This window comes from Xenopus laevis, chromosome 6L, assembly GCF_017654675.1.
Source record: "Xenopus laevis strain J_2021 chromosome 6L, Xenopus_laevis_v10.1, whole genome shotgun sequence".
NCBI classification, from domain to species: Eukaryota; Metazoa; Chordata; class Amphibia; order Anura; family Pipidae; genus Xenopus; species Xenopus laevis.
Window position 1 is genome coordinate 70,421,103 of NC_054381.1, and position 12,152 is coordinate 70,433,254.

Genomic DNA, 12,152 nt, shown 5'->3' on the forward strand with positions numbered 1-12,152 from the left:
CTATATATTACATGCATCTAAGCTTCCTGCCTCACATTTACAATAGAGGCGATAGTGAAAATGAACCCCCAGTGTCTATAAATCGTTTATGAGGGTTCCATTGTTTTGTCATTATAATTTTTTTGTTTATCTTTCTATTCAAGCCCTCTTTTATTCAAATGACACTGGCCGACATTATTAGGTCTTGGAACACCCAATTAGAATAATTATTAGCACAAAAAATATTCCGCTTAAACAATAAGCTGTAACTACAACTTACATTTGACACAAAAGCAGGGAAGTTGGGATGGGGATCCATTTTTACTAACTATTCTTCTATATTTCTTTACATCTACGTCACATATGTTTTTTTCTCCGCAACTTGTAACAATTTTTTTGCGTGCTATTTTGCTATTGTATTTTCTCTGCTTTGCCTTCAGTGGGATCAGTGTGCTGTAGTTATGCAGGACGCCACACAAACTGCCGGGAGTACTGTCAAGCCATCTTTCGGACAGATTCATCACCAGGTCCATCCCAAATTAAAGCAGTTGAAAATTTCTGCGCTTCCATCAGTCCTCCATTAGTTCAGTGTGTAAACAACTACACCCAATCATATCCAATGAGGAACCCTGTGGACAGTAAGTTTAAGATATAAGATCCAAATTTTCGTACGATTTTCACCATTTTCCCGATCTGGAATTTTTCGGGAAAATGTATTGATAAATAATCAGAATTTATCACATTATTTTCTGAAATATACTCAGACCAAATTCGCAAGGGTGATTTCACCCTTGCGGATTTGGTCGGAGTATATTTCAGAAAATAATGAAATAAATTCGGATTTTGATAAATAACCCACTACGGGTAATTGGCTTGTAAGCACTTACATGAAGTGTAATATAAATATAAATAAAAGTTGCCCCATCTGGCAAATTGTCATCACAGAAATGCAAGGTTGCACCCCAAAAATGTTTATTCAGCTTCTGTACAAGAATCCACATTCAGGAAGGTCACAAGGAAGCATTAATATCCACAGTTGGTAAATTATCCAAAACAGTTAAATTGTTCAGTTTATGAATTATAATTAGTTATAAATATTTACTAATTTTTCCCTTCTTCTGTCTGTTTATCCTTCCACCGCTAGCCTCCAGTACCTTTCCTCAGGGGGACTCTCATACCCTATTTTTCAGGGTTTAACCCAACAGCACCAGCTTTGCCAGACGATTTTTATAGGGTTTCTCCAAACACCTTCCCAGGAATTAGGTTCCTATACACAAAATTTCCACTTGGGCCCTAACTTGCTTGGTACCCCCTAGGGTTCAAACCCCTTTTCACACCTGGGTGGGGCACAGGCTGCCTTTACTAGCTGTTCTCTCTGCCTCCCATCCTTTAAATGAGGTATGATACAAGTTATCCCTGTCCTGGCTAAACCTACCAGCTTCCTCCTCCTGGTGTGTTCCTTTTGGCATCTCAGGCTCCTGGCTTGTTTCCTTGGATATTCCTATTAGCCAAAGAAGGCCATACCCGATCCTGTCTCCCCTTTATACCCTTTGGACTTGTCACCTCTTTTCTAGAATCTTTCCAGGGAGGTTCCTTTTTCTTTGGTGGTTACTTGTAGAAATTACATCCTTATAATCTCTTAATATCTTAATTTATCTGCATTCTATTGTTGAAAAATATATAGATCACACACAACATAACATGTTACAATATTTTAGCCTTTTGTCACCCTCTTTACAGACTGTCATTGACCTTTAAGGTTACCTTGGTTGTAGGATTTTGTTATCCCCATTAATACACTCAATATTAAAAGTACAGGAATAGTTAATAACCAAGAAAACAGACAAAGAAAACACTGGCTTTACAGACCTCTTACCTAGGAACAGTGTGTACAGGCACATTGATTTCTGTGCCCTCTTGGCAGACTACATTCAATCTACAGAGTGCCTTGATAGAAAATAATAATAAGCTGGTCATCTTCTGGTGGGTTCATAGTTCTGCTTCAAATATGGTCAAAGTTTCTTGTTCTCCCTGGATAGATAGATAGATATATAGATAGATAGATAGATAGATATATAGATTGCTATGCATATATATATTTTTATGTGTGTCTATGTAAAGAGAGAGATATATAGTCAATAAGTTTCACTATTGAGTGACTGCTGAAAAAAAGTAGTCTGCACTGGTTCAAAGAGAGCAATGCAATTTAACAGTTAAAAGCGGTCATATGATATTTCTTGAAATTTGTCAGAGGTACATGTAGTATCACTGCAAAGCTAAGGCTAAAATATGTTTTATTTTTTCTTCATAGGTTTGTACTGCTGTGATAGAGCTGAGGATCCACAATGCCAGTCAGCTTGCAAAAGAATACTTATGTCTAAGAAAACAGAGCCTGAGATTGTTGATAGCCTAAGTGAAGGCTGCACCAAACCTCTACCCCAGGATCCCCTTTGGCAGTGCTTCCTGGAAAGCTCAAGAACAGTTCATTCTGGAGTCAACATTGTTCCTCCACCTTCAGCAGGTCTTGATGGTGCTGAGCTGCATTGCTGTTCAAAAGCAAACTCCTCAAATTGTAGGTAAGCAAGTAAGTTAAAAGGATATTGAGATAAGGTTGCACCTTATCTGAAAAATGACTGTATTTTAATTATATTCAGTACAAACAAAGCAGCACTTCTTTGGGGATTTTCTAGAAGTGACCATAATTTTTCACATGAGGATTACAATTTGCAAATATTACCTCTAGCTGTCAATCAGCAGTTAGCATTTAGTGGTAACCTTAATGGAGTCTGAAGCACATGGGTGTCTGCAAATAGAGGCAAGGGGGGGGGGCACTTGGCCTCCTGAATTCTGACCTCAAACAAGGCCAGCCTGAAAAGTTGCAATCATTTTTCCTAAAAGTCTATACCCACATGGCAGGCGTTCCTAAACATTGCCAGATGCAGTGTGCCTAACAGGTCATATAATTAATACTTTTACACATAATTAATATAATTTATTGGGGTGCTTTATGAAATTGGTTTGTTGTCTTAAGGTAAATATCTTCAGATTCCTTGGAAGGCAAGCATATTGATCAGAGTGCTGCAGCTTCTCTGCCTGGTGTGTTACTCTGCTGAATGATCCATAGAAAATATGGGCTACTAAGACTTTTGCAACACTGTTTAAAAAGTATCAGCCATGAGTTAAGCAAATGCTGGTTTCAATGGCAACTGGTTTTACCAATAACTTTAAAAACACTGAACATTTTTACTGAATGTATACTGGAAAGTTGCTTAGAATTATGTTTTCTTTTAGGCAGATTTTTAATTTGGGGTTGACTTGCCCTTTAAATATGAAAATATGACCATTTGAACATGAAATTGGCTTTATATATGTCTTTATACAGTATTGTTGTAGACTGTAGTGGCTAAAGACATTTAATGTGAAGCCGGCACTGCCTTTGTACTGCAATATGCTTCAGAGTGTGAAGCTGGCACTACATGTATACTGCTAAGTGTTCTGTAGACATCTGGTAAAGAAGTTGCCAATGTTTGTATGTAGCCATATGCTCTGGAGTCCTTAAACATAAAGTTGTAAATACAAGCAATGAACATGTGTAACATAAGGAGTCTAATATGGCATATATTTCTGGTTACCATAACCATGTTTGATCCAACAAAATGTGTACTTCCAAAAATATATGGTTTTCTGGGGTATTTTTACTGTTAAAGCCGAGGATCTTACAACACATAATCTGCAGGCAGTTTGTATGCACTCATTTTTATATTGTATTTTTTTAATTGTTACAGGTCACTTACTTTGGTGTATCTATGCATAATAAGCATCAAACTCTTCAACAGATGGAAATAGCAAATTGGCTTTGTTTTAAAGTAGAAAATGTTAATGGGCAAGGCTTATTATAATAGTGGGTGTGGCTTAAAATTGTGTTCACTCTCACACGAAGTTTAACCTTTTACTCAATTTCTCGCAGACAAGTGCTTAATGGAATTGGGGCAATATTACATTACTAAAAGATCAACTTAGCACTGATCCTGATATAATGGTAAATTTATCAAATGTCAAAACATAATCCCATAATAACATAATGTTATTTTCTTGTAATAGTTATGACAAGTATCAGTGTATTTTCTTACCCAACCAGCATCAGACCACAGAGACGCTAAGAACCATTTAAGTAACATATAAAATCAAACTAGATAATAGCACCTGGGGATATTCTCTGTTAACGTGAAACATTTTGCATTGTCGCTACTGGTTAATCACATTATTATTGATCCTTGTAGAATTTAACTCTTTATTTTCTAGGGATTTGTGCACTAAATTATACAGTACAAGCTGGGGAAATACACAAGTTTGGCAAGAATTTGAATTTGCTTGTGAATATAACCCTCTGGAAGCACCAATGTTAACATGCTTAGCTGATGTAAGAGAACCATGTCAACTGGGCTGCCGAAATCTCACATTCTGCACAAACTTTAACAACAGGTAAGACAAAATGCTGAAGTTTATAAAAGTAACATTATTTACAAACATACATTTACAGTACTTACACACTTGAGAAAGGGCAATTACAGCCCGAAACATGTTGTGTATAGCAGCTTAAATAAATATTAATCACAAGCAGTTAATCTGCGTTAGAGTGCTCTCCTCTCTCCTACTGAAAGTTCAATGGTTTGGGATGTTCGGTACATCTGTTCGGGAGGATTGATGCATTCATTCATCAGGTGCTAATTGGCAGAGCGCGGATTCCCTACCTCCACTATACATACATTTACAGTATATTCAGTGTGTGTATGCATAACACACACACACACACTCCGTAACCATCATCTGGAATACTGGACTGCTAACACCACTGAATTCAACCTAGAGATACCTATAAATTCAACCTAGGGTACCTATAAAGCCTTCACCAGGGGACAATATATATCTCACTAATTCAAGCCCTTACAAACCATACCAGACAGGACAAAGCTAAATCTAAAGCTAAACACCTTTACTCCAAACAAATGCTGGCCCAGCATTCCACAAACCCTACAACAGAAGGACCTGAAAGCGAAACAAAGAAAACAACTCTTCAAAATATTAATGTACATTTAGGGGCAGATTCATTAAGGGTCGAATTTCGAAGTTAAAAATACTTCGAAATTCGACCCTCGAATTGAAATCCTTCGACTTCGAATATCGAAGTCGAAGGATTTAGCGCTAATCCTGCGATCGATCGATCGAAGGATTTTTCGTTCGAACGATTAAATCCTTCGAATCGAACGATTCGAAGGATTTTAATCCAACGATCGAAGGAAAATCCTTCGATCAAAAAATCACAGGCAAGCCTATGGGGACCTTCCCCATAGGCTAACATTGACTTCGGTAGGTTTTACCTGCCGAAGTAGGGGGTCGAAGTTTTTTTTAAAGGGAAAGTACTTCGACTATCGAATGGTCGAATAGTCGAACGATTTTTCGTTCGATTCGTTCGATTTCGTTCGAATTCGAACGAATTTAACCAATTCGATGGTCGAAGTACCAAAAAAATACTTCGAAATTCGAATTTTTTTCATTCGAATCCTTCACTCGAGCTTAGTGAATGTCATGTTGATAATTTTTTGCTGATAGGTCAGATATTGTTACTTGAAGTTCCTAAACCTGACTATTTTGCCAACCTGACTGTTCCACCCTGAACTTTCTAATGCTAACAGACTACTGTTGCACAAATATGGCTGTGCCTTTAGAACAACATGGGTGTCAGATAGGTAATTTAAAAGCATCAAGCAAATTTTATAAATAGCATGCAAAAACATTAGGATAGATGTAAAAATAATTTTGATTTCTAGTGTTGTTATATCTCTTTACGCTACTGCTTTTGGATGGACATAAAAACACTTATATTTACGATCTCATCAACTGTATGAGCACAGAGACAAGAATTCTAAACACATATTAATTACTAAGCAAGGATTCCACCAATCTACCTCAATCCCCCTCATAGTAACAAATGATGCACCCAGCTAGTGAACACCAAAGATAGTTGTGAAATATTTTACTATACTAGTAAGATCAAACATTTACCTCTACCTTCTCTACAACAATGTCAGGATTTAGAGAAGGTCAAGAGCCTAATATTACACTTCATAAAATTAAGTCTACAATTGCCTCTCATAAAAGGCACTGGCCCTGATGACCTGCCTTCAGAGTGAAACAAAATGCACGCATCGCTACTCATACCAAATCTCTTAGAACTGTTCACCTTTGCCAGGCACAGTAACAGAATACCACAATCCTTCTACCAAGCCACAATAACCTTCATCCTTAAAGGAGAACTAAAATATAGCCCTACTGCACCCCCCCCACAGCCCACTCCATTGGCCCCCCACTCCAAGCTCCCTGCTCGCAGCATCTATTGCTTTTAAAAGTCTGCTGACGTGCTAACAAATCCAACATCCTTCCAGTAGATTACAATCCTTGCCCTAAAACACTCTCTTGTAGGTAAATAGTAAGTTTAAAGTAATTTTGGTTAACACAGCATTTTAATTATATTCTTGCTTGTGTCAAAACAGTGTATATATTTTTCATACATTCTGATCTGTACCGTTTCTGAAATAATCATGTTACTCTTCAATACTTCCCTCTCTTCGCTGAGGAGTTATAATTTTTTAGGTCAGATACATTAGTTTATGCTATCCTTTCTAATGTATTCGAGCTGACTGTTATTCAAATTATTATTTCAAAATAACCAACTCTGAAACAAAATGCTGAGAGTAATATGATTTCAGAGATGGAACAACTTTTTTAAATTAAATAAATAAGGCATCTTGTTTCCAATAGATGAAGCTCATATTACATTTTTAATCTCACTATAGTTAAGGATTGAAGAAATTAGCAGGGGTCATTTAATAACATAGGTTAACATTTGTAGTACAGCTGACTTGGTAGTAACCAGTCAGACATTTGCTTTCAAAGAGTCTCTGCACAAATAGAAAATATTTAAGAATGACTATCTATGTTTTTTATTTTTCAGACCAACAGAGTTATTCCGCAGCTGCAATGTTCAATCAGACCAGGGTGCTATGAATGACATGAAACTATGGGAGAAAGGCAGCATTAAAATGCCCTTCATGAATATTCCTGTACTAGATATTAAAAAATGTCACCCAGAAATGTGGAAGGCAATAGCTTGCTCACTGCAGATTAAACCTTGTCATAGTAAATCTAGAGGAAGCATCATCTGCAAGTAAGGGCTCTTATATGGTGGTGAATCAATTTATTTCAACATTTCTTCAAAAACAATGTATTTTCCTCTCGTCATTTTATGCAAATTTCACTTTTCTACTGCTATTTTCTTTTATTTACATGGTCTTTTTGAAAGAAGATCTTTATTTTGCACAATTGGAATTGTTGTTATGGAGGTATAGCAATTCCCATTATGTCGCCAACTGAGTAGTGCAATCTTTGTTGATTTGATGAGCAATATCCACACACGTCAACCCCTTACCAGCTTTTCAAAAAAGTGCCATGTTGTGAATCAAACTCAATACCCAAGCACTGTAAGACAGTAGTGCTAACCATTGTGCCACTGCACCTTCATTTATTTTCTGCTTAAAAAAACCACCCTGAGGTGGAATCCAAGTGTTTTCAAAAATCAGCTTTATTACATTAAAAACAGTACAGTTGTGGGCCGGGGACTTAGCTGCCCAGATTACAAGTTTGTCAGGATCCTGCTGCAAGGATGCCACATCCACACTTATTAAATAGACAATTTTATCTATCCTATCCTTTATAAGGCCATGCTCGTTACTAATGAAAATGCCAGACCACAATATTGAATTTTAGACTTTTAAATAACTTGCCCACCAGAGATGTCATAACATTATGAGCCTATAATTTTCAGTCTGAGATATTGCATTTGCATACACCCATTACTGATACCAGCTTGTAACTTGTGTTATAGTTCTGGTCCTGCCTTGTGTAACTTCTGGACCTCCTTGCAATTACCGATACCCCATCCAAATTTCCACCCTTATCTTTCCTTACTATGCCCAAATCCTCTTCTAGTCTTCCTTACACAGAATTTCTTATTGCCCCAATTTCCTAGTTTAAAATCTCCTCCAACCTTCATCATCTTCACCAAAGCAGCTGCACCATCATTATAGAGGTGAAGCCAATCCCTGGCTAAGAGCCTGTAGCTGATTGAAAAGTCAACCCAGTTTTCCAAAAATTCTGTTTTTGAAATAATCAAGTTACTCTTCAGTAACTCTCTCAGCATCTGTGTTTGTTAATTCAGTCAAATTTTGATTGCCAATTATATCTAATATATCTTTTGGCTGGGTCCATTTCCTAGCAGATGTACAGTATTAAAGCTAACTCAAATAACCAACTCCATTACAAACAAAGTCTAACAATAACTGACTTTGTTACAAATCCTGAATGTAGAGAGAGAGAGGATTTGTTGATGTTTTTTAAAGAGTGAGCTCTAATACAAAGGGAGCACCCTAAGCAAAAGGAGTACCCTCCCCAAAGCTGTATTAGACCTCACTGTCAATCAAAACCAGACTCCTCCAGACTCCTGCATGAAGAGAGAAAGAAGAGAGACAGATGCTGGGAGGGAAATAGTGAAAAGTAACCTGATTATTTCAGAAACAATACAGAATTTTTTATTGGTTATATTTAGAAAATGTCAGTGTTACTTCAGTATAATAGTGTAAGTGCAGTGTGCAATTTCAGGCCATGTTTTTACCCACATTTGCAGGTAGGAGAAGGTTAGGAGCATAGTTTGTAGAACTAATATCACTACTGTACTTGTCTTTCATAAATTAGCATTTTGGTCTTTGATTTCATGCCCTCTGAACAACCAAACATATTCAGCTGGAAAACCTATTTGTAACATAAGAAATTATTAAATTGACACATTTCTTTAAATTGTTTGTTAAAAGGTTATAAATATACCCTTTTTAATTTTTCTCATCTGAAGAACAGATTGTGTTGAAATACTCACAAAGTGCGGTGATCATAGTAGATTTCCTGAGAGTCACACGGCAGAAAGTATTTGTGAGCTTCTTTCTCCTTCTGATGAAAATGAGGACTGTATCCCGCTTGACACTTATCTTAGTAAGTGTAAATATAGAGGTTGTAACCAGTGGTAGAATTAGAGACCTAGGACACTTGCTTAAGTATTTAACACAGAAGAAAAACATTACTATTTTTTAAATAAATTTATATAACGTAATAATATAATAAAACTGTAGACTATCATTATATAGATCCCTCAACAAGGCGAGGGGCTCTATGTACTAAAGTATGATGGAACAATAGACTAAATTCTTTATAAAACTCACGGCACTTGAAAAACATGGTCAAGTGTTGCTTTGCCTTTTAAGAAATATGGTCCATAGCACAATTTTGTTGCAGCAGTGATTACTGGAAAAATCTTCTAAAATGTGGGCTTGTTAATTTCAGATACTTTTTGATTTATTCACATTTAATTTAAGCATTTCACATATACGTCAACATAGCTTCCAAATTTGAGCAAATACAAATAAAAACAAATATAAAGTATCAGGAAAGCATATACAGGTATGGGACCTGTTAGCCAGAATGTTCAGGTGCTGGTGATTTCTAGATAAGGGGTCTTTCTGTAATTTAGATAAGAGTCTATATTTCTAGATAAGGGGTTTTTCTGTAATTTACATCTCCATGCCTAACGTCTCCTAAAGAATCAATTAAACAATGAAATAAACCCAATAGGATTGTTTGCCTCCAATAAGGATCAATTATATCTTAGTTTGGATCAAGTACAAGGTACTGTTTTATTACAGAGAAAAGGGAAATGGTTTTTACAAATGTGAATTTTTTCACTATAATCTCACTATCTCTGCGGGAGATGGCCTTTCTATAATTCTGAGCTTTCTGGATAACGGGTTTCCCGATAACAAATCCTATACCTGTACTAATTTTATGTTTGATATCCTCATTTCTACATTACATTTAAATTAATTTATATATTTATGCATTTTTTCTCCCTTTCAAATGCCAGGATCAAGCCCACTGGATAATGCCATAGAGGAAGTTACTCATCCATGTAATCCAAATCCTTGTCCAGCAAATCATTTATGTGAGGTGAACAGGAAGGGGTGCCTCCCAGGAGAACCCTGCCTTCCATATTTCTGTAGTCAAGGTAACTAATACCAATGATCTGCTTCATTTTAACATAATGCAGTCCTTAAAGGGGTTGTTCACCTTCAAACAACTAGTTGTTATCAGATAGATCACCAGAAATAACGACTTTTTCCAATGACTTTGTATTTTCTATGTGTCACGGTTTTTCTAATATTGAAGTATAAAGTGTCATTTCTCTCCTTCTGAAGCAGCTCTGGGAGGGGGGGTCGCCGATCCTGTAAACTGTTCTAAATTGATACATTTAGTTGATACATTTCTTATCTTTGTCCCTGCTGAGCAGAATCTCTGGGTTTCATTACAGGCAGCTGTTAGACTTGATACAATTGTTGCTAATACTCCAGAGATGCTGCTGAGAAATGGATCAACTAAATGTTGCAAAATTGTAACAGTTCAGAGTCTGCACCTGAATTACTGAGCTGTCAGACTGAAACACCAGAGACACGAACATTCAACTTTAAACTTAGATTTTGGAAAAAACTTAAAAAATAAAGAATGGAAAGTAATTGGAAAAAGTCATTATTTCTAGGGAACAATCTAAAAACAACTAAATTGAAAAAAGTGTTTGGAAGGTGAACAACCCCTTTAAAGAGGTTGCTCACATTTGAGTTAGAGAGTGATATTTTGAGATGTTTTGCAATTGGTTTTAATTTTTTATTATTTATGGTTTATGAGTTATTTCGCTTTTTATTCAGCAGCTCTCCAGTTTGCAATTTCAGCAATCTGGTTGCTATGGTCCAAATTACAGTAGCAACCAAAAAAAATCCCCAGTGCTCACTCAGCCCTCAAAAAAAACCCTCAAGGTAGTTCAACCTTAAAGGGTACAGGGTTACTCAAACACTAGAGTAACAATATAAAAAAACATAAAAAATTACAAATGCCAATAGTGCAGAATATAAAAAATAGGATATTTATTCCAATAAAATATCGCAAACTGAACAGTATAACAAACTTATCATAGATGATGTGACTTTGTGCTTTTGGCCCGCCATACAATACTTCCCCCCAGGTATATTAAGGGTGTCAATTATTTTGCCAGTATTTTTTTTCAGATTTGAAATGTTATGTTAATATCTGAATGGACAAAGTTCTGCAATCCCAATAGAGAAACCTAGTTTTGTCTTTAATTAGCAGTAGAACATAGTATTTACAATATGAGATAAAGTGATCCCATGTTACTTTCTAACACCTCTTACATAATTTTAGCACAGATATGCCCTGTCTGTGGCCCTGGAGCAGATGTTGAACCATGACACCTAATACTCCTATATACTGTAGCTAAAGACAAGAGTTGCTATTTAACAACTGCTGGTAGACTGTAAATTGGATACTCCTTTAACAGCTAGTAACTATGATTTTTTCCATTTGTTCTCCACACAGGATGCAAGTTAGGAGAGACTTCTGATTTTCTTGTGCGCCATGGTGTGCTAATTCAAATGCCATCAGGGTCCGTTGGCTGTTACAAAATTTGCACCTGTGGACAAAGTGGAACTCTGGAAAACTGTTTGGACATGCAGTGTGTTGATCTTCATAAATCATGTCTTGTTGGTGGACAGCGAAAAAGTAAGCACTACATAATAGTAACCCCTAACAATTTTAGTCAGCAGCAAAATTAGAATGTCAATCTGTATCCTGACCTACTATAAATCTGCAGAGCTGTGCAGCGGGAGTTCAAAGGCACCATCTTCTGTCTGTCTCTGATCCTCTTCTGTTAGAGCATTGACATGGATCTTGGAGGAGCATGCACAGTTCAATCTCTGTTGTGAATCAGCTTCTACTTCGCATGCTCTTCCAAGATCCATGTCACTGCTATAACAGTAGCGGATCAGAGACAGACAGAAGACTTTTGAACTCCTACAACTCTGCTGATTTATAGCAGGTCAGGATACAGGCTGACTTCTCAGAAGAATAGATGCTGCGTGAAGGGAGCTTGGAGGGGGGTGAAGGAGGGCTAGGGTTTAGTTCTCCTTTAATGCTCTGTTTTAAGAAAAGTTAATATCTCCTTCCAC

The 12,152-nt window shown here is 36.6% G+C and overlaps 1 protein-coding gene across 2 annotated transcripts in view; it reads left to right on the forward strand.

The window, feature by feature from the left end:
• LOC108719031 (reversion-inducing cysteine-rich protein with Kazal motifs) overlaps positions 1–12,152 on the forward strand; it is a 61,555-nt gene that overhangs the window by 25,732 nt on the left and 23,671 nt on the right. For both annotated transcript variants that reach the window (XM_041566172.1, XM_018267617.2), the window contains exons 8-14: positions 420–617; positions 2,291–2,555; positions 4,282–4,461; positions 6,992–7,204; positions 8,942–9,078; positions 10,004–10,144; positions 11,524–11,706. In XM_041566172.1, coding sequence (XP_041422106.1) covers positions 420–617; positions 2,291–2,555; positions 4,282–4,461; positions 6,992–7,204; positions 8,942–9,078; positions 10,004–10,144; positions 11,524–11,706 — 1,317 coding nt within the window. The remainder of the gene's footprint in view (positions 1–419; positions 618–2,290; positions 2,556–4,281; positions 4,462–6,991; positions 7,205–8,941; positions 9,079–10,003; positions 10,145–11,523; positions 11,707–12,152) is intronic.